The 19449-nt window shown below is 43.9% G+C and overlaps 2 protein-coding genes across 5 annotated transcripts; one reads left to right on the top strand and one right to left on the bottom strand.

Moving 5' to 3' along the window:
• Positions 1-746: 746 nt before the first annotated feature.
• Positions 747-13687, bottom strand: LIAS (lipoic acid synthetase). 2 transcript variants are annotated; one of them, XR_004060681.1, is made up of 12 exons: positions 13545-13687; positions 12303-12475; positions 11561-11654; positions 10713-10793; positions 10323-10479; positions 8274-8331; positions 7109-7237; positions 6356-6501; positions 6017-6087; positions 5156-5267; positions 3777-4200; positions 747-3052 (listed from the first exon to the last, which is right to left on the bottom strand). XR_004060681.1 is itself a non-coding variant. In XM_030947287.1 (11 exons), the coding sequence occupies exons 1-11, from the start codon at positions 13620-13622 to the stop codon at positions 4148-4150; spliced, it is 1152 nt and encodes a 383-aa protein (XP_030803147.1). In that variant the 5' UTR covers positions 13623-13687; the 3' UTR covers positions 2988-4147. The 2 variants fall into 2 exon arrangements, 1 of the variants encoding a protein (XP_030803147.1); XM_030947287.1 differs by having other exon boundaries at positions 2988-4200.
• A 35-nt stretch (positions 13688-13722) lies between these two features.
• On the top strand, positions 13723-19022 carry RPL9 (ribosomal protein L9). 3 transcript variants are annotated; one of them, XM_030947186.1, is made up of 8 exons: positions 13723-13774; positions 14121-14167; positions 14247-14362; positions 15186-15281; positions 15588-15720; positions 17243-17323; positions 17789-17904; positions 18910-19022. In XM_030947186.1, exons 2-7 carry the CDS (start codon positions 14122-14124, stop codon positions 17893-17895), a joined length of 579 nt encoding a protein of 192 aa, XP_030803046.1. In that variant the 5' UTR covers positions 13723-13774; position 14121; the 3' UTR covers positions 17896-17904; positions 18910-19022. The 3 variants fall into 3 exon arrangements, with proteins under 3 accessions (XP_030803046.1, XP_030803048.1, XP_030803047.1); XM_030947188.1 differs by lacking the exon at positions 18910-19022 and adding an exon at positions 18637-18784; XM_030947187.1 differs by lacking the exon at positions 13723-13774 and having other exon boundaries at positions 14119-14167.
• The last annotated feature ends 427 nt before the right edge of the window (positions 19023-19449 follow it).

Here is a 19449-nt window from a genome sequence, read left to right as displayed (position 1 = left end):
TCAGAATGCCTTTCTGAAACTTGCACACACCTGCAATAGTAGTGCCCCTGTATGGGACCTGTCTTCATCAGTTTGAAGCAGATGATGAGCTGTTACTGTGGTGTGAAAAATTGCTCCTTTTAGGAATATGAAAGTGTTCCTGAGATTCCAGTGGCTTTTCACAAGCCATCCCAAAGAGATGGAAAAACTAAGTGTTGTTACCCCTATTGCTACCCTGTTTCTCCTGCAGAATTAGTCAAAACCTTGAATTGTGACTTGTGGGTCAGTCATAAAGATGTTAAAGAATGGCCAAGTTCATTACAGTGGGATCATTCTCACTTCCCTCTCTTAGCAAAGGGGGAGCAGCAGATCCTTTCTCAAGAGCAGTAAGAGGTAAAACTAGTAGTGGCATTTCCCTTGCTTGATCTTCGAGTCAAGTCAACTTAGATTCTTGATGGCTGCATTCTTTTAGTGGGAGGAGTGGGGGATGAATCCAGTGGGGCATTGCTTCAGAATACAGCAATACAAACCTTGCATATATGCCAGAGAATCTTCCCACAGGCCAAAAGGAAGAACTTCAGAAGCTTGTGCAGCACCTTGAATCATAAGCCATTGTCTTCAGAGTACAGTTATCAGGGAAATAAGAACTGGGGATGACCTGAGTTCCTGTCATGAAAGCTTGAGTAGAGCACATAAGAGATGGAGATTAATACTATTGAATCTTTGTGTATGGATGTTCCAGCATGTCATTCTGGATGAGAGTTGTGTAATGTGACCAACAGACTCCTGTGCTCTGAAATTCTTTTTATGGGGTTCTTAAAATGCAGTTCCATGGTAACACTGCTTTGCACTGCAAAAATACAACAAGAATGCAACAGCTGAAGACAATCAGGATTTAATGCAAGTCTAGAAGTAGTATGATACAGAATGCATAATTTGGGTCTTACCCAAGATGTACACAAATTGTAAGTGCCAGGCAAGATGTACTGTTTTTTTTTCTGAGTATGTGCGTTCATGTTTTTGTGAAGCTGAAACTAGTCTGGTTCCAGGAATACAATAGCAGCCAAGAATATTCCAAGTGAATAGAACACACATTTTTGACCAAGAATAGTTATTACAGGAGCAGTTAGGGGTGAGATTTTGTACTGGCCAAAAAGTTTATACGTCTCATTTCAGGTTTTTGTAGTGCTTTAATCTTGTTCAACATCTAAACTTGAAATTTGATTGTTAAACAATGCAGGAAGCATAATGGAGATCTGATTTAGGAATGCTGGAATCAAGCTAAAATTTCTGCTCCAAGCTGAACACCTGCAATAAGTTACCACATGTGGTAATAAAGAAGCATAAATGTTTCACACTTTTTTAATAGTGTGAAACCAGTATTAATTATTCATCAAGTAGGAAAAAATTCAAAACTGTTTTTAAATTGACAAAGCCAGTGTTCAGTTCACCTAAGGACTTGCAGTTACTGGAAGATGCAACAATTCTCTATGAATAACATTTAATTATGTTTCAGACAGTGTAGTAGGTTGATGTGATGATGCCAAAAAGACTATTCATTCTTTTAAACTGTCTGTGACAACTCTAAATTTTATTCTCAAAACTCAGTTTAATGTTTTCCTGGTTGCAAGGATGATTAATGTTTCTTAAAATATTTTATAGCTACTTTGTGAATCAAACTGACAGAATGGCATGATTGACATACAAAATGAAAATGTCACCAAACATGAAACTTCAACTGAACAGTCATGAAACCTGTGCTGAATTACAAAAAGGATATTTGTGAGAGTTTGGTGCTTTAACACATAGTTATGGAAGAAACTGAATGGGCAATAGGGGAAGTCAGATGCCTGCCCAAGCAAGAATTTGTAACTAGGAAAAGAACTTCAGGGCTTGTCCCCAGGTGTTAAAAAAAAAACAGGCAAAGACCCTCTCCAATCTATGAAGTCAAAGTATGACTTTCTCTAGAGTCCACAGCAAAACATGCAGCTAGAAAAGCTTGTGTAGCTTCTGACACTTGGTACCAGACAGCTGGCAGACAGTTGTGTAAGAGCATGAAATCATCTTCTGAAACACCCAGCAGCAACTCACAAGATAATTTTAACATGATGCAATACTGGACTGTGTTTCAAGAAACATTATTTTTCTAACTGTAAGGAAGTCACTGTGCTATGTTCTCTTGTTTGATAATGGCTGTATGGCTCAGAGCTCCTTTTTTCTTTATTTCTGGTGTTGATATGCTGAAAGAGCAGTAACTTGGCAGAAGCTAAAGTCATATTCTGTTAAATCTGCTCCGTAGGCAAGTCAAAAACATTCTTTACAGCAGGACCTCTAAAAAAGGCTGGCAGCTGTTAAATGTGTGGATATCCTGGAGTTGATGTCGCAACCCTCTATGTCTGCTGCAGTGGAGGGAGTGCTGAATTTCCTTGCAATGGAAATTTCCCTTCCCTGCTCTAGTACTCATGTGTACTTTAGCTGAAGCAGGGCATTTTTGGCTCAAAATACACCTGGGCTTTCCATGACTAGCAATCAGACCTTTTGTTATTAATAATATTGTTTATTTTAAAAAGCAGCCTTGCCTGTCTCTCTGCCCTTACAAAGTACAGCTATTCTTTTGTTTATCCCTTCTTCCCCTTTGTTCCTCATGGCTCACATTTCCCCTTACACTGGTGAATTGGTACATTCCTTCTTGGTTAAAGTTTTGTCTTCATAATGTGTTAATATTGCTGTACTTCATTTTGTGAAGTGTCAGCTGTGCATCACTGGCCTCAGTTGTACAATATTATGTTCATACAAGTTTTTCCTATATATTTTCTTGCTAGGCAGATGTCTTCCTTCTGTCATCTTGCTGAGTTGGTGGGTGTGCAGGGTCCACTCTCTTTCTACAGACTGCAGGAGTTTAGAAAAGTACTAGAGCCAGTCATAGAATTACCTGCATGATGGGAGTCTTGGGCCAGATAGCAGTCCTGGGATGTTTCCCAAATAACTTGACAAAGATACAGGTCAGGTTAGTTCAGAGATGGTATTTAATGTCCAGAGCTGAGCATTATGGAGAGAATCATTGGCATTAGTGCTGTAAAGAGAGGCAAGTAGAGCTGTTAATGTATGCCATGTTTTTATTTCTGCTTGAGCTTAGTGTGATATACAATGGATGTCATGTTTTATCCACAATGTGGTTCACTTCTCTGCACTCAGATTTAGCAGCCAGAGCAAGCCTCAAGGGACAAGTAACCAGACCCACCAAACACAACCACTGGGGTTTCATCTTTCCTTTAATGACAAGACAATAGCCATGCAACAGGACCACAGTACAGAACTGCAGTTCTGCATACTCAATACCAAAGAAGCATCTGTGCAGCTCATTGGGGTTTGTTACAGTCATGTACATAAATTAGGAGTAGCTCCATTTATGCTCCTACACCAACTCTGATTTTCCAAAGAAATGATTAATTATTAATTATTAATTATTTAAATTAATGGTATCTACACAGGGTTAACTGTCTTGCCAGAAAGGACATTTTGCTTTCTTTTGCTTGACACCTTGCACCAAGGCTCACACTTGGAGACAGGCAAGCTCTGGAAAAGCGTTACCTATCAGAATGGTACAGCTCTTTTTCTCTGGTGCAGCTCAGAGATACCATCTGTTGAAGGAGTATTACTGAACTTTCTCTGGCAGAGTTCAAGAAAGCTCTAATCTGGTGCATTATCACACACAGTCTTTGTTTAGAACGCCTATGTTTCCCAGAGCCCCTGCAAGCTTATGTTACATAATGTAAGATACACCAAAGTATCAGTACCTTTCTAGTTACTATCAGCACCTTCCCAGGTATTCACTGCAGCAATGCTGACTGCTGTAGCAGACCTATAAATCTGCCCAGTCTTTGTTCCCAGCTTATGTTTGTTTCTTCCACCTCAGTTCCACCACTCTTTCAAAATCGGTTCTAGCTTCTGTCTTTTTGCTGAACACTCAAGTATTCTGTTGCTGCAGCCTTGCCAGAAGAAATGAGGTAAAATAATGTGTTTTGATAAGAAAAAATTGTTCTGGAAAGATAGTAAGTTTATTCATATAGCCGCCATCTGTTCTTCTTCATTTCTGGAACTGAGTATAATTATGCACTGAAAAAAGGATTCTTAAACCTGGCTGCTTTAAATAGGTTCATTCTCATTTTCAGATGGCTTTTGTCTTTCTTTTTTCTACCAAGTTCTTCAAGAAGAATTCACCTAATTAAAAGGAAAAAAACCAGACACCAAAATGATTTGTTGGTATTTCAATAAAATAAAGCAGAAGAATACATTCTTATTTGACATGAGTGTTCTACTCTACAATACAATTGTTTTCACCAGTTATTTTATAGTAATTCAATTATATGTAACAGCATTTCCAATACATACAGCAGGAATCTAAAATACCCTCAAAACTATAACCCAACACACAATCCCTCCACTCCCAAAATTCTGATATTTTCCTCCTGTCCAGTTTTATGAAATAGCTCTGTTGCTTTGTGCATTACAACAGGCAAAAGTGAATTGATTTAATTAAATTTTAATTCCTGTTTCATAAAGTATCAGCAAGTTATACTGAAACCAGCTATAAATCTTGTTTGAGCTGTCATTAAAACAGACTGAGCAGCACAGTACCCAGATGAGTCTTCTGTCTCCTTCCTTAGGAAAAAGCGGCATGCTGTACCTACAGCACAGTTCCATTAGTATCAGCTGCAACTTCATACCCAGTGCTTTATCAGAAAATGCACTGCTCTAAGTGTCTCTAATTGTTTTTAAAGCATTGTAAAAAAATTCTGCCTAAAGCAACAAAATTGCAACACAAACAACCAGGGACCTCATTGAATCCAGAAGCATCCAAGAGACAGAACATGAAGGAAAACTTGAAAATTTGGTACCCTTTATCCTGCCTCACACATTAAGTACAGTACAGAATAGGTTTGGGAAAAAAAAATTAGGTTAAGCAGCACTGCAATTGTACAAATACTAATTACTGTCATACTGATGCATTTGGATGACCTACAGGAAACATCTTAAGTAATTTTTAAAATACAGATGATAACTATATGAGGTATCCTTGAGCTAAGGTGAGCTTTGTTGCACATTACTTCACTGTTTTAGTTTTGTATAATAAAATGTTACATACTAAATAATCCAATGCCTTTCAGTAATTTACCTGCTTTATAGGAAGAACGCACTAAAGGCCCGCTAGCAGTGTAATGGAATCCAAGATCATTTCCTACTTTTTCCCAGTATTTAAACTTCTCAGGAGTTATGTACTCTTCCACCTGGGGAAAAAGAATTAATTTTGCTCAGGTGCTAATGCAAAGGAAATTGCTATAGCTAGCATACAGTGAAATGAAATACAGTTATATTACAAGTTCAAAATTTTTCACTCCAAAGCTTTCATCAGTGAAGTCACAAACTACATTTTTGCTCTGCTTTCTACCAAACAAATGTATTTTATTTGTTTTATATATTTAGCTGAAAAGCTCAGAATTTAATCTCTAGTTGTTGCTTTATCATTTTCTTCATTCTGTTTTTGAATGGTCCTTTTGAGCAAACCTTTTTTTTCTGGCCAAGTTAGTGAAAAACCACAATAGTCCTACAAATCTCTTCACTAACAGTTAATTCAGTGAAACACAGGAACAGAACAGAGAGTGCATTTCTGGACAGACTGCAGAAGCAGAAAATGGTAAATATCCCAGCTGAAGTGGCACCATTAAGGGAGAGGCTGTAGGACAGTGAAGGGGCACTGGCTTGAGCAATTATGTTTGAGACATACACTGAAGCTCTTGTTTTCCAGAACCATGCCTCAGCTCCAGCTGTCTCCCTGGCTAACAGCAGAAACTAGCACTGGGAAGTCTGCAGAAGATACAAGGGGTTAGATGGCTGAGGTAATTTTTAGTGAAGAGCCCCTAACAGATGATCATTGTCAGGCTAAACAAGGAAGGAAATTTTTCCCAACATCTGCAGTTAGAGTAAGGATGACTGTGCAAGGACCTTAACTCTGCCTGTAAATTAAAGGCACTTTTACCTTTAGGTGACGTTTTGTTGGTTGCATATACTGTCCTAGGGTCAAACAATCCACATCTGCTTCCCGTAATACTGTAAAAACAAAATTCCTCATTAGTGGCAGAAGGATCACAAGGAAAATCATGAATTTACCTGTAAAATTGAACCTGTAAGCTATAAGACAAAATATTTCAGAAATTCAGTCTTTTTAAATCAAATTATTATTTTCAATGGAACTTGGAAAACATTTCCTGCACCAGCAAACTGATTGGCATGCAGAGGGAAAGATGCTTGCAATTGTTTTCCAACACAGTAAAATTCACACCTGGGAATTCTGGCATCTACTTCAACACCAACTTACATTTCATTGTGGAATATACTTGTTCGTCCGTCTCGCCTAGCCCCAGCATGATGGAAGTTTTGGAAATGACGCCGGGCTGGACCTCTTTAGCATGTTTCAGCACCCGGACCGACTGCTCAAAGTTGGCTCGGGGGTCGCGGACCTTCCTTCGCGCATTTCCAGCGCAAGGGAGAAAAACACGTGGAAGGGCACAGAGAAGTTAGAGACGCCAGCACAGGCGCGTTCTGCCAATTTCTGCGAAGCGGCGGAGCAGAGGTTTTATGGCCGCCCATACCTCGGACACCGGCACCAGGCCGGGCCCGGCTCAGGCACCGCGGCCGGGCTGGGGCGCCCGCGCGGCGGCACCGACCGGACCCGGGCCCGCGCCGCGCGCGCCCCTGCCGGCGGGCTCGGCTCAGGCGCGCGCGGGGCAGGCCGGGAACGGGAACGGGCGCGGCCCCGCTACACAGCCCGGTACACACCCGGGCCCGCCACACAGCCGGCCCCGCTACACAGCCCGGTACACACCCGGGCCCGCCACACAGCCGGCCCCGCTACACAGCCCGGCCCCGCTACACAGCCCGGTACACACCCGGGCCCGCCATACAGCCGGCCCCACAGCCCGGCCCCGCTACACAGCCCGGTACACACCCGGGCTCGCCACACAGCCGGCCCCACAGCCCGGCCCCGCTACACAGCCCGGTACACACCCGGGCTCGCCACACAGCCGGCCCCACAGCCCGGCCCCGCTCCGCGCCCATAGCCACTGCTCACCTCTGCAGTGCCGGCACCGTCTCCACGTTGTGGGCATACACATCCAGCCCCGACGAGGCGACTTTCTCCACTGCTTTAAGGTCACCTCGGAAATCGGGAGTTAGGCATTCCACCAGGATTTTTGGATTCCTGGAAACGAGAGACAACACGAACACGTTCATTGTGGCATTTTGTCTCCCTGTGTCCTAAGAAACTCAAGATAGCAAAAAAAACCCCATACCCCCATAACTGAAGACATGACACTCTAATAAGCAAAGTTAATTGAGGATAATTCTAAACCAACAGGTTTCTGCAAACACATGATAACAAACTCGTGTTAAGTTAACCTGCAACAAAGACACATGAAAAAATACAAACAGTGCATGCGAATGTTTGAGAAACTGTTGGAATTGCTTTTATATTTATTATTTGGCTTCTGCTGTATTTCAGCTCACATCAGTAAAACCAGGAATTTGTTTTGTTTAAGACCATAGCTTCAAAATACAGAGGAGCTATAATTCTGCTACTGGAATAAGAAGACTCTGAGTCTAGAATCTAGTCTTGGTGTTCAGGAGCCTGATTTCAGCTCAAAAAGGTGGGTGGGGAAAACTGCAGGAACCCTTCAAGCCCCAGGATACAATGGATAAAGACTTAAATGAAGTTATACAAATAAATTCTGCAGGCAGGGAAGTGTGCTGCTGAATGGCATACAGGGTGAAGGCAGCAGAGTCAGGGAAAGCAGGAAGGTACAATCACAGACTTGGAAATGGCCACTAAGGCAAAAAAAGCAATTTGATCACTGCTGAATGAGAAACCAGACTCCTTTGGTCACATGGTAACAGAGTTACCTAACTCCGCTGTGTTTGAGCCCAAGCTTCAGGAATGAACATAGCTCAGAAGAATGCATTAATTTCCTGGAAACCAGCTGTCTGCTCACAGAAAGAATACAGTGCTTAGCTTTAAATAAGCCTGTGATGAATTGGAAATGCATCCAAATTCAAAGCAGTTTGGGGCCGTTCTATGAGAAAGATGAAGAAAGAGAAATAAAAAAAGGGGCACAGACAGGCTAGAGGCAGACTTTTGTATTTGCATGGCCTCTGGAATAACCCAGCTGAAGGAGCTGTGACCTACATGCAGTACTAAGTTCTGAAGTTTTAACAACAACAGTAATACATCAATGACACACCTTTCTTTCAGATGCCGGACCGTCTTTGCAAAGTGTTCCGCTCCACCATCAGGCATATCTAGAAGCATTGCAATTATTCAGTTATCTTTCTGCTCAAGAAATGTATTTACTTACCAGCAAAGCCAAAAAACCCATCCAATTCAAACCTTAAATGCAAAATAATAAAGCAGTCAAACCCCAGTCTTGTCTCACCACTTATGCCAAGGGCTTACAAAAGATATCCTCTGCACAAAGTCTAACTGTGATTGTCTAGGGCAGAGCTCAGATTTACCTGTCTCTAGGTTCCCTGTCTCCCTGAGCACAGAATGCCTTTACCTATTTATGGTTCTGGTCTGAAAAACAGTTGTAAAAAAACTGAGAAGTATATATTAGTGCTCTTTTAAGCACCTTTGAAGCCACTGGACTTTCCATCACACTGGACAGTTTTTACAATGGCTTTCCTCATCTATATGGTGTCACCACAAGGGAACTACTGCAAGGAAGCTACTTCCTACTTCCTTAGGAAAACACAAATTTCAGTTTTGTTACATATACTATATTTTAGGTTTAGTGTTTAGAAGAAGTTCTGTAATGGTATTGTATACATTATTTTTGAGTTTTTTTCAGATGCATTTGATTATATCTCCTTCCCAGAGTGTTTGTAAGCCTTTCTTTTCTGTTTTGCAAGATTTTGTTTCCCTTCCCGAAAGGAAATGAAAGGAAGGAAAGGAAATTTCCTTTCGGGAAGGAAAACAAAATCTTGTGATTTCAATGGGGATCAATTGGGCAAGCTTTGGTCCAAGTCCCTGCACTTGATGGCATCTCATGCCTTTTGATGGCTTTCACTTTGGTGAAGATTCTTTTTTTCAGTATCCTTTTGGCCATCCAAGTAATAGAACATGGTGTATATGCATGCATTCTGCTAAAAATTGGTTATAAAATATTTAGTGTCCTAGTATTTATTTATGTTTATTAACAGCGTAATTTCTGCTGTATTTCATCAGACATGGAGAAATTCTGAGAATATGTAGGAATTGTGCAAAGTTTCAGCACTGTTGTCTCCTTTAACACAGCCCTCCTGGGCAGCTGTGCAGATGAATGTTCCTGGGGGCTGCACGTAGCCACGGAACACTGGTGGGAGCTCAGGGTGGTACAAGGAGAGCCCAGGTAGGCACTGGTGAGAGCTCAGGGTGGGTGGCACAAGGAGAGCCCAGGTAGGCACTGGTGAGAGCTCAGGGTGGTGCAAGGAGAGCCCAGGTAGGCACTGGTGACAGCTCAGGGTGGTGTGTTACAGTGTGAAGCAATGTCCTGTCTTAGCTTTCCCAGTTCCTTCCAGGTGTAGTAATACCTTCCTCCTTCCCCTCTCCCTGCCTCCTGCTGAGAGCTGTCCATCAATCTCAGAAGGTCAGCAAGGCTGTCGTCTGATAGGTGAAGTTCAAAAGATGCCCCTCAGCCCTGGTGACAATTGGGCCATCCAAGTGTCATTTGTCTCCTGAGCTTCCCCCCCTCCTACCTGGTTGGTAGCTCACCTACCCCTTCCCCTCCCCCTTGCCCTGAGCTTAAAAAGACACAGGACCATGCGGTCGCTATCCGGTTGGAATTGTCGCTACATTCAGAGGCCTGCATGCCCAGGAATAAACTCTGGACTATGACCCCCTAGCTGGATCCGTCTCCTTTTTTCCTCTTTGCCTCGCCTAAAGCTTTTTCATAAGAGGCTGAGCCCGAGAGCTGTTGCATGGACTTGTTCCAAGAGCCTAGCTGCCGCATACAACTAACCAAAGGTATCTCTGAGGTGAAACACCATAGCTGCCGCCTTTGGTCAGGCAGCGAGGGCCAGACAAGCCCAGGTACGGTCCACCTGGTAATATTGGGATTATATTCCAATAGTGGTGCAAGGAGAGCCCAGGTAGGCACTGGTGAGAGCTCAGGGTGGTGCAAGGAGAGCCCAGGTAGGCACTAGTGAGAGCTCAGGGTGGGCAGTGTGAGGAGAGCCCAGGTAAGCAGTGGTAGAGCTCAGGTTGGTGGCACAAGGAGAGCCCAGGCAGGCACTGGTAGAGCCCAGGTACGCACCATCTCTGTCCACGGAGGTCAGCACCACATAGTCCAAGCCCCAGTCTGCAATAGCCTTGGCAGTGTTGTACGGCTCCTGCGGATCCAGTGGAGGGGGGTTCTTGGCAGTCTTCACTGAACAAAATCTGCAGCCTCTGGTGCACGTGTCACCCATCAGCTGGAACATGAAAGACATTCCTACCTTTACACAGTACATACCACTATAGCTCAGCTGGGAAACAGCTGCATAAGCTACAGCAGTAAGCAAAAATAAAATCGGACAGTGCTTTACTCTAAAGCACTTTAGTTACTTTATTGTAATAAACCCACTCCACTACAGTAAAGATCCAACAATAGAGTACAAACAGCTCAGGCATTAACAGAACACTTAGGAAGTGGTTAACAACTTACCATAATAGTAGCTGTCGCCGTGGCATATTCCCCACCTCCCCAGCATTCTCCAATGTTGGGACAACGTGCTTCTTCACATACCTGGAGGTGAAAGGCTGTACTGTACCTGGATTTTTCCATATTATTTTTGAAAATAATTATTATATTATTGATGGATTTTAATAGTAACCTATAAACAAAACATAATTCCTCCTGTGATAAATGAGTTTAAGAATTCCCTGCTGTTTTTAACAAGTTAGTAGAACAGACAGGAAGAGAACTGCTTCCTGACATCCATTACCTTTATTTTCTCTACTTCAAAACTCCAAAAACTGCTCAGCTACATAAGAGTCTTATTATTTAGCATAGACTACTGTTAACATTAATATTTTAAATTTAAGAGCTGATAAAATGTTCACAAAGCATGTGATTCGTTAAAGCATAAGGAACTAAGAACTTTGTCTGAAAAAAAAAAAAAGAAAAAAGATCCCCTCCATGCATTCCCACTGCTTTTTACTATCTGGAAAGTACAATTAATGAAATCTTAATTTTCTTTTCAAGAAAATCAAGTATGTAACTCTGAGGTTCTGTGTGTCTCCATTAAAAACAGTTACACATAGCATCTTCTAATCTCTGGTGATGTAAGTAGTAAACCCCAGTATTTAAAATCACAGTAGGAAAAACACTAAATCTGTTGTATTTACCCTTATTCTCTATGGGTAGAATTCACTGCTAGCAAAAAGGATCAGCACTGAGCTTGGTTTCAGCTCTGAAGATCATGCAAGACATGATTTCTACCTGTCCTCCACAGAGAAAAATGTAAAATCTGCCTTACTTCTACAAGAGCACTTGGTTGGTGCCAGACTTACCGTATGAAGATTTAAACTTCTCAAGGTATTCTTTAGTTTATTGTAGTTCTTCCCCATGGGAATCTTTGTTTTCAGCCATGGAGGAAGATGCAGCCTGAATAACACCAAGCAAACACAAAGATTAATAAACTACTGAGACAGTAAGTTTTAGTCATAGATTTGTTTTAATTTGTTACAGATCCCAACAAGGAAAGGCCCCTTTGAAAACTCATACAACTCAGCAGTTAACATTATTCATGGCCAGATCAGACTTTTCTTCCCTGTTCATCATCATTCCAACACTCAAGCATGGCAACTGCTGTCATTGAAATGTTTAGAACTGTTCACTGTTCCAGAGGGATTGAACAGTGCCACACTGGACACTGCAGCCATTAATGGCAGCAGACATTGCACAGCTATCACAAAGTCTGATCATTCTATAAGTGGAAATATGGGGGTTTAATAATTTCTTTAACATAAGTCTTCATTTTTTGTTTTCTCTATCAGTAGTACTTTTTCAACACATTCACCTACTGATGCATATTTGTAATTTAATTACAGGCACTCAAGAACATACCACCACGTCTCCACATTTTTTGATGGATTTGAAGTTAATGACACTTGTCCTTTCTCGAATAATCCTTAAATTTGCAACACAGTAGGGTGAAATTTAATAAAGATACATAGCACACATTTTGTAGTTATTACTAAACATGCAAGATCATGCTGGGAAGCAACTGAAGTTGTTTAAAATCACTATTACCTTTCTCCTTTCTCACGCTTTAAATTGCCTTTATAGTCAGCCCATCTGCTCTTGTCTGACAGATCTCCAGAGACAAAGTCCTGTAAGTCTGGTCCATTTTGCAGGAACTCTTTTTTTTCCCCTGGTAAAGAACCTGATGTTCCATACTGGTTACACACATGGCTTCCTGACACCTAAAACAAGCAAAATCGTAATTTATTTAGTAACAAACATGGTGGCAGTGTAACACAAAATTCCCCTGTAGTCAGCACTGGGGAGGCCACACCTCAAATCCTGTGTCTGGTTCTGGGCCTGACTGCAAGAAAAACATTGAGGGGCTGGAGCGTGTCCAGAGAAGGGACACAGAGCTGGGGAAGGGTCTGGAGCCCCAGGCTCGTGGGGAGCAGCTGAGGGAGCTGGGGAAGGGTCTGGAGCCCCAGGCTTGTGGGGAGCAGCTGAGGGAGCTGGGGAAGGGTCTGGAGCCCCAGGCTTGTGGGGAGCAGCTGAGGGAGCTGGGGAAGGGTCTGAAGCCCCAGGCTTGTGGGGAGCAGCTGAGGGAGCTGGGAGTGCTCGGCTGGAGAAAAGGAGGCTCGGGGGGAACTGACCGGTCTCGGCAATTGCCTGAAAGGAGGCTGGAGCCAGGTGGGAATGGGCTGCTTCTCCCAGGCAACCAGCGACAGAGTGAGAAGAAATAGCCTTAAACTGCACCAGGGGAGGCTTAGTTTGGACATCAGGAGGAATTTGCTCCCAGAAAGGGTGACTGGGCATTGGAATGGGCAGCCCAGGGAGGCGGTGGGGTCACTGCCCCTGGGGTGTTTAAGGCAGGAGTGGATGCGGCGCGCAGTGCCATGGTCTGGTTACAGAGTGGTGCTGGGTCACAGCTTGGACTCGATGACCGCAGAGGTGTTTCCAACCCAGCCGGTTCTGTGAATAACGTTGTGTGGGTTACTGCGGTGCCGCGGGGCCGCAGGAAGCGCCTTTGCCAAGGTTCCCGGTGGTGCCGGGCGCTGTCCACGGGAGCGGGGCCGGGACTCGGTGTCCTGGGGATGCGTGTGTCCCTGCGGGGCTGGGACGGTCCGTCCCGGGCTCTGCCCGCGGCCACCCCGCGCTGCCCCCGCCGCCACCACAGACCCGCTCGGCACCGGCACCGCCGTGCGCCCCATAGCGTCTCCTCCTGCTCTGCTCTGCCGTGCCGTATCGCGGCCCTCACCCGCCGGACCCGCCCTGCTGCCGGCGGCCCCCGGGACACACGGCGAGACTCACCCGGGCCCGGCCCCGCGGCAGCAGCAGTCCCCGGGCGGCGGCGGCCCCGCACCGGCCCTGCGGCAGGAGCAGCGACATGGCGGCGCCCAGCCCGATCGACGCGCTCGGCCCGCTCGGCTACTCTTGCCTGTCGGACGGCTTCCTCGGCGCGATGACGTCACGAATCCCGGAGCGGCTACAAAAACGTGATGACGTCATGCGCTGTCTCTTTTGGCTCTGTGCGCTGCAAGGTGAGGGCTGGCGGCGCCCCGGGATCTCCGGGATAATCCGGGACCATCCGCGGCGTTCGGCTCCCCAGCGCCCCGTCCGCGCGCGGGCAGCTCCCCAGGGCGGTGCCGAGCCCCGCCGGCGCCTCCAGTCCCGCACCCTGTGCGAGAGGGCCCCGGGGCGGCGCCTTCCCGGCAAGGCCCCATTGCGGCCGCCGCGCTCCGGGCCCGGGTGGGAGGCGCCGCTGCGGGGAGCGGAGCCCGGCGGTGACAGCGCGGAGGGGAAGTCGGATCGTGCAGGGGAGGAGCGGGCGGGGTCCCGGCGGGCACAAGGACGAGGGTCTTCAGCGTTTCTCGTTGTCTCCCGCAGGATGAAGACCATCCTCAGCAACCAGACTGTGGACATCCCCGAGCAAGGTCAGTCCGCGCCGCGTGCGGAAGGCGCCGGCCGTGCCGCCCCCGCAGCCCGTAACGCGTGTTCGCCTTTGGTCCGCAGTGGGAGTTTCGCTGAAGGGCCGGACGGTCATCGTGAAGGGGCCCCGAGGAACCTTGAGGAGGGATTTCAACCACATCAACGTGGAGCTGTCCCTCCTGGGAAAGAAGCACAAGAAGGTGGGTGCTGCACTGGCCCTTTCGCTGCCCGGAGACAGGCGGGAGCTTTATAGTTGGCTTAAAAACGTCTTGGTGGTGGAGGAGAGTGACCAAAAATGTTCAGCAGCGGGTGAGTTGTTAGGTAGGTTTTGCTTTGTTTTCTGAGAAAGGTTGATCTGGTGGAAGCGTGGCGCCTCCTCGGGCGCTGTGGGAGTGAATACGTAGATGGCATTCTTCTGTAGTGACAGTTACAGGAAAAGGAGTTGATTGCTGTATGTTGTTCTACAAACTGGCTCTTTTAGAGGATAAAAATAATTTTTTTAGATTTCCACAAACTGCAAGTTATATTAGGAGAGGAGAGATGAATAAATGCATGATTTTTCTTATTGTCTCAGAAAGTATAGGAAAATATCAAGAGTGACTGATTTCAGCTACTGTTTCACAAACATCGAGTGTTTCATTAAAACAGTGGATCCACACAGAGTGTTTCTTTTAAGTTGATTGTGCATAGCAGGCAGACTTTAGAACAATATGCTTAGCAATTGCTAATGCATCCTTTAGCTCAGGATTGTATATTTATCTACCCCAGCTCTTTGGAAGACTTGTTAGTGGCAAGACCTGAAGAAAACAAACGTTTCTCCCATGTCTCAGGTTAGGATTTAAAAGAGGAACCAGGTGGGCCTTTAGTAGGTAGTCTGTCAAATAAACAAAACAGTTCTGTGTTTCTGTTTGGTGGGCTTTAAGTAGTTTATCTGAAAGTTTTGTTCCTCATTTGTCACAAAGTTGTTTTGTTGCTGGTTTTGAAGTGTAGCTGAAAGCTTTGTCAATGTGATTTTTGATGCAGCTGCGTGTTGACAAGTGGTGGGGTAACAGAAAGGAGCTGGCCACAGTTCGCACGATTTGCAGCCATGTACAGAACATGATCAAGGGGGTCACTCTGGTAAGTTGTGTTTGGAACCAGATCACTGCTGCCCTTTTTGTTACTTGCAGTGAGAGCCTTTTACTTCATGGAGGGAGAGCGTTGCTAAGCATCCAGGATGCAGCTTCTTTCTGCTTGTGCTTTTTGTCTTGCCTTTGCTGTCAGGCACGTTCTGGGGGTGGAGGGAGGGATGAATGTCTCAGGCTCAGTGTCCTGCCCTTTTTCAGGAGCTGTTGCTGCACCTTGGCTGTAGTTTCCCCTGGAAGCTTGGTGCATGTGTTCTGTGTTCGGGCCTGTTTCAATGTCTGCTTGTGTCCCATGTCCCAGGGCTTCCGCTACAAGATGCGGTCGGTGTACGCTCACTTCCCCATCAACGTGGTCATCCAGGAGAACGGCTCACTGGTGGAGATCCGCAACTTCCTGGGAGAGAAGTACATCCGCAGAGTGAGGATGAGGCCAGGTGAGCCTCTCTGCAGGTGTATCCTGCTGGTTCTAACTAGGCTTTCCAAGCTCTTTTCTTTGGGCTCTGCCACTGAGAATGGGAGAGGATGAATAATTGTTGGAGCAGAATGTGCTTGTCTGAATTGATGTAATCTTCTTAGGATACCATTGCCATGGTTCAGATTTATTATTAATAATACCTCTGTAGTTTTACTAGTGAGAGTTAGCCAACAGCCAGTCTGGAGTTAGTTACTGTAGTACAAGGGATCCAGGATTTACTGCAGTCACTGGGAGATCTTAACACTGTTGATACTTGGTAACCTGCAGCTGCTTAGTGTTAAAATTGCATTTCTGTTTTAAAACACTGCGCATGAACTAGGTTCATAGCACATTATAGTTTTGGTCTTTAAGGTGTTCTAGTTTGAATTTGCTGATTATCTAGGAGCATTCACAATAAACTTAGAAATTATCTTCTTACTGGCTGTTTTTGGAGTTTCAGTAAAATGTCTAACAGAAAAGCAGGCACTTGATGGAGCTTGTTAAACTTCTGAAAGGAGGCAACGAAACATGTCATAAACAGAGTTGCATAAAGACTGTAGGAAAGACATCCCATATCCATTTGGTTTTTTCTAACTCATTTCTGGTGAGGGTATGGGTAAGGACATTTAATGTGACTGATGATGTTTTGGGGTGACTGTAGAGGAATGCATCAGAACTTGTCCCAAAACACTGGTGGATAACAGTGCAGCAGAGTTACAGGGTTTTTGATATACTGTGGGATATTAAAGGTGGGTTTGATTATTGTATTTGATTTTTTTTAAAGTCAGCATTTACTGTTAGTAATAGGCTGCCTTAAAATCCGATATCTGGTCATTAAATAGATGAAACTGTAAAAACTTCTGTTACTGCCCTTCAAATTCAAGTTTCCTGTTAGATTCTCGAATGTTGTCATGTTTACTCCTTGTGAGTATTTGCACAAACTGTGAGTTATATTAGGAGAGGAGAGATAAATAAATGCATGATTTTTCATATTGTCTCAAAAAGTATAAAAAAATATCCAGTGACTGATTTCAGCTACTGTTTCACAAAGATTGAGTGTTAGTGTAAACACAGTACATGATATGACAGGGAGCAGGTGTTTTTTAATGGATTTTGATTGTTCTGTGATTGCTGACTCCAGTGTTGTCTTAATGAGCACAAACCTGTGGGAGATGGCACCACCTTGCTGACAGAGCCGTGCTGGCAAAGTGCTGGCTTGTACACAGTGTTGGTGATTGATGCTCTAATGTAATAATGGGTAAGCAGGAGTATCACTTTAGTAGCTTTCACTCCAGAGTATGACTTACACTAATCTTTAATTGAAACTGCGAGGGAGGACAGCCCTGGAATGGATTTGAGGGACTCTCTTTAACAAAGTGATAGAAGCTAATTATTGTCTTGAACACTAGTGTCTAGATATGTAAATTGGGACAGGACATTAATGTTTCTTTAATACACTTAACACCTTTAGCAGTGTGAATTATGTGTTTGCCTTTCCATAGGTGTTACTTGTGCAGTATCTCAGGCCCAGAAAGATGAGCTGATCCTTGAAGGGAATGACATTGAGCTGGTCTCCAATTCAGGTTTGTGAAAGTAGATGTGTGGAAAATTGTATGGAAACTTGTATCTGAAGATGGCAGCTTAGCAAACTCTTTACCTCAAACCCTGAGGTAAACAACAGCACAGATTTTTTTTTTTTTTGCTCTAGTCACTGTAATTGCTTTTCATAGTTCCTTACTCTGTTTCTAAGCTTAAAGGTGTTTTTACAATTCTGCAGAACCTTCTTCAAGTCAGCACTTATGGCCTTTTTGGCACCAAACTTTTCAGCTTTTCAGTTGTACATGTGTGCAGTAATGAAGTGCTACTGCCCTGAGCTGAGCTCAGTGAAATGCATCCTATTTTCATTAGACCTTACAGGATTTAAAGTTGGTAATTCCTGTCTCTAGGTGACAGTCCTGTTTGTTAGATGAAATACTGGAGCATGAACAAAGGCTACAAGTTGGCTTGGACCTTTTGGCTTTGTGCTAACAGTCTCACTTTGTCTGCAGCTGCTTTGATCCAGCAAGCCACCACAGTCAAGAACAAAGATATCAGGAAATTCTTGGATGGTATCTATGTTTCTGAGAAGGGAACAGTGCAGCAGGCAGATGAGTAAAACTCACAGGTTGGTATCATCTTAATACACATTGTACATCTTCTCTGTAGAGATGGGGACTCGTCAAGGTTTATCTGCTTCAACATGCGCATGGTTAAGCAGGTTCCCAGTAGGGATGAGATTTTGTTTGTAAAATATGCCATAAGATGCATCATAAAACTTAAATTTTGGAAGGTCTTTCAACAGCAGTTTTCCATCTTTTCATGAACTTGGCCTTTTTCTACTACTATATGGAGAAAACCTGGCTCTCCAGTGCTGTACTCTGCATTGTGAATGCAAGCTGCAGTGCTAGCTGAGAATTTAAAAACAGCTGACCTGGCCTAATAGACTGATTTACAGAGAAGACCTCAGACTAATGTTCCTCCTGGTTGGACACTGCCCTCACTAAAGTGGTGGACAGCACCCAGTTTATATGTAAAGGCTTTCTGAGCAGTTAGTACATAAATGCTGGTAAACAGATCAGTTTAACAAGGACAACTATTTACATTGTCCATGGGTATTGTTACTGAAGTTGAGTACAAGGATATAGGGATAATTTAGGAATTTAAACTGCTAAAGGAATTCGATGCTTTTCAGCTGTGTGTGGTTCCTTACATAGTACAAAACACCTGTGCAGGATGAGACAGTCTGACTTGCAAATAAAAATAAATTCTGTGCTGTGTGCCTTGAGAACCTAAGCTTGAGGCAGGATGTAGATGAAGTGAGTTTCATAAACCCGTTTTTTTATAAATCATCTTCCAGATACCAAACATTTGCAAGCCTCTGAAAAAATAACATCTAGTACTGTTCCAAGTGCCTTGAGAGATGGAGCAACTTATTACATTTGTTGAACAGTTGAGCTGTTGTGCTTGAAGGCATCTTTAAGTAATCTTGTCTGTGTAAAATCAAGCAAATTCTTTAAACTATTAATGTCTGTCTTGCATTAAAATCATCAGGTCAATAAACATCAAATGGTTATAAACTTTCAGTTGCACTGTAAAATCTTTCTAAAATCTCTTTATGTTTTATTTACAGCTGTCTGGACCCCCAGCGGTATTTACCGCGAGACATTGTCCAGCTATTCCAGCTGGTACAAGGTGATGATGCCCTTAGAGGCTTAGTAGAATAAACTATATTTCCTATCTTGAGTTTGTTTGGGTTTTTTTTAAGAACTAAATGGTGATTGCATGAACCTGATGGCTTTTAGAGAAGCAGATTGCACAGTGGGTCCACCCTACCAATGTGTTTTCAAACCATGGCACTTCATTCAGACTGAATGAATGTGCTCAGAGACTGGTAGGGCAGTGTGTAGGCTGTGCTACCGTGATCTTTTTGTGACAAAGTCATGAAATAGCATTTTTGAATCACAGCATTAAGAAATAATAAAAGCATTTTTATCACAGGGTAGACCAGTGTTCTTTCACATCTTTTCTCAAGCTTCAGACTTGTGGTGACAGAATCTGAAGCAGATGAAAAACAAAACTGAAATGAGTAGAACGAGATTTGTAAAACCATTTAAACTAAATACATAGATGGAAGCAGTAGTCTGAAAACACAATGCTTTATTTTTATTGC

This window comes from Camarhynchus parvulus, chromosome 4 (genome assembly GCF_901933205.1).
Source record: "Camarhynchus parvulus chromosome 4, STF_HiC, whole genome shotgun sequence".
NCBI classification, from domain to species: Eukaryota; Metazoa; Chordata; class Aves; order Passeriformes; family Thraupidae; genus Camarhynchus; species Camarhynchus parvulus.
Note: the sequence above shows the minus strand (reverse complement) of the source record. Positions and strands in the feature narration are given on the sequence as shown.

Bases quoted from the DNA above. Each gene is read 5' to 3' on its own strand.
- LIAS (XM_030947287.1), bottom strand. From the start codon at position 13,622: ATGTCGCTGCTCCTGCCGCAGGGCCGGTGCGGGGCCGCCGCCGCCCGG. The intron at 10,794-11,560 runs GTAAGTCTGGCA...TTTCACCTCCAG, and splicing joins GAAGTTTAAATCTTCATACG to GTATGTGAAGAAGCACGTTG. The intron at 8,332-10,322 runs GTGCGTACCTGG...CAATGCTTCTAG, and splicing joins GACCTCCGTGGACAGAGATG to ATATGCCTGATGGTGGAGCG.
- RPL9 (XM_030947186.1), top strand. From the start codon at position 14,122: ATGAAGACCATCCTCAGCAACCAGACTGTGGACATCCCCGAGCAAG. The intron at 14,168-14,246 runs GTCAGTCCGCGC...TTTGGTCCGCAG, and splicing joins TGTGGACATCCCCGAGCAAG to TGGGAGTTTCGCTGAAGGGC. The intron at 14,363-15,185 runs GTGGGTGCTGCA...TTTTTGATGCAG, and splicing joins TGGGAAAGAAGCACAAGAAG to CTGCGTGTTGACAAGTGGTG.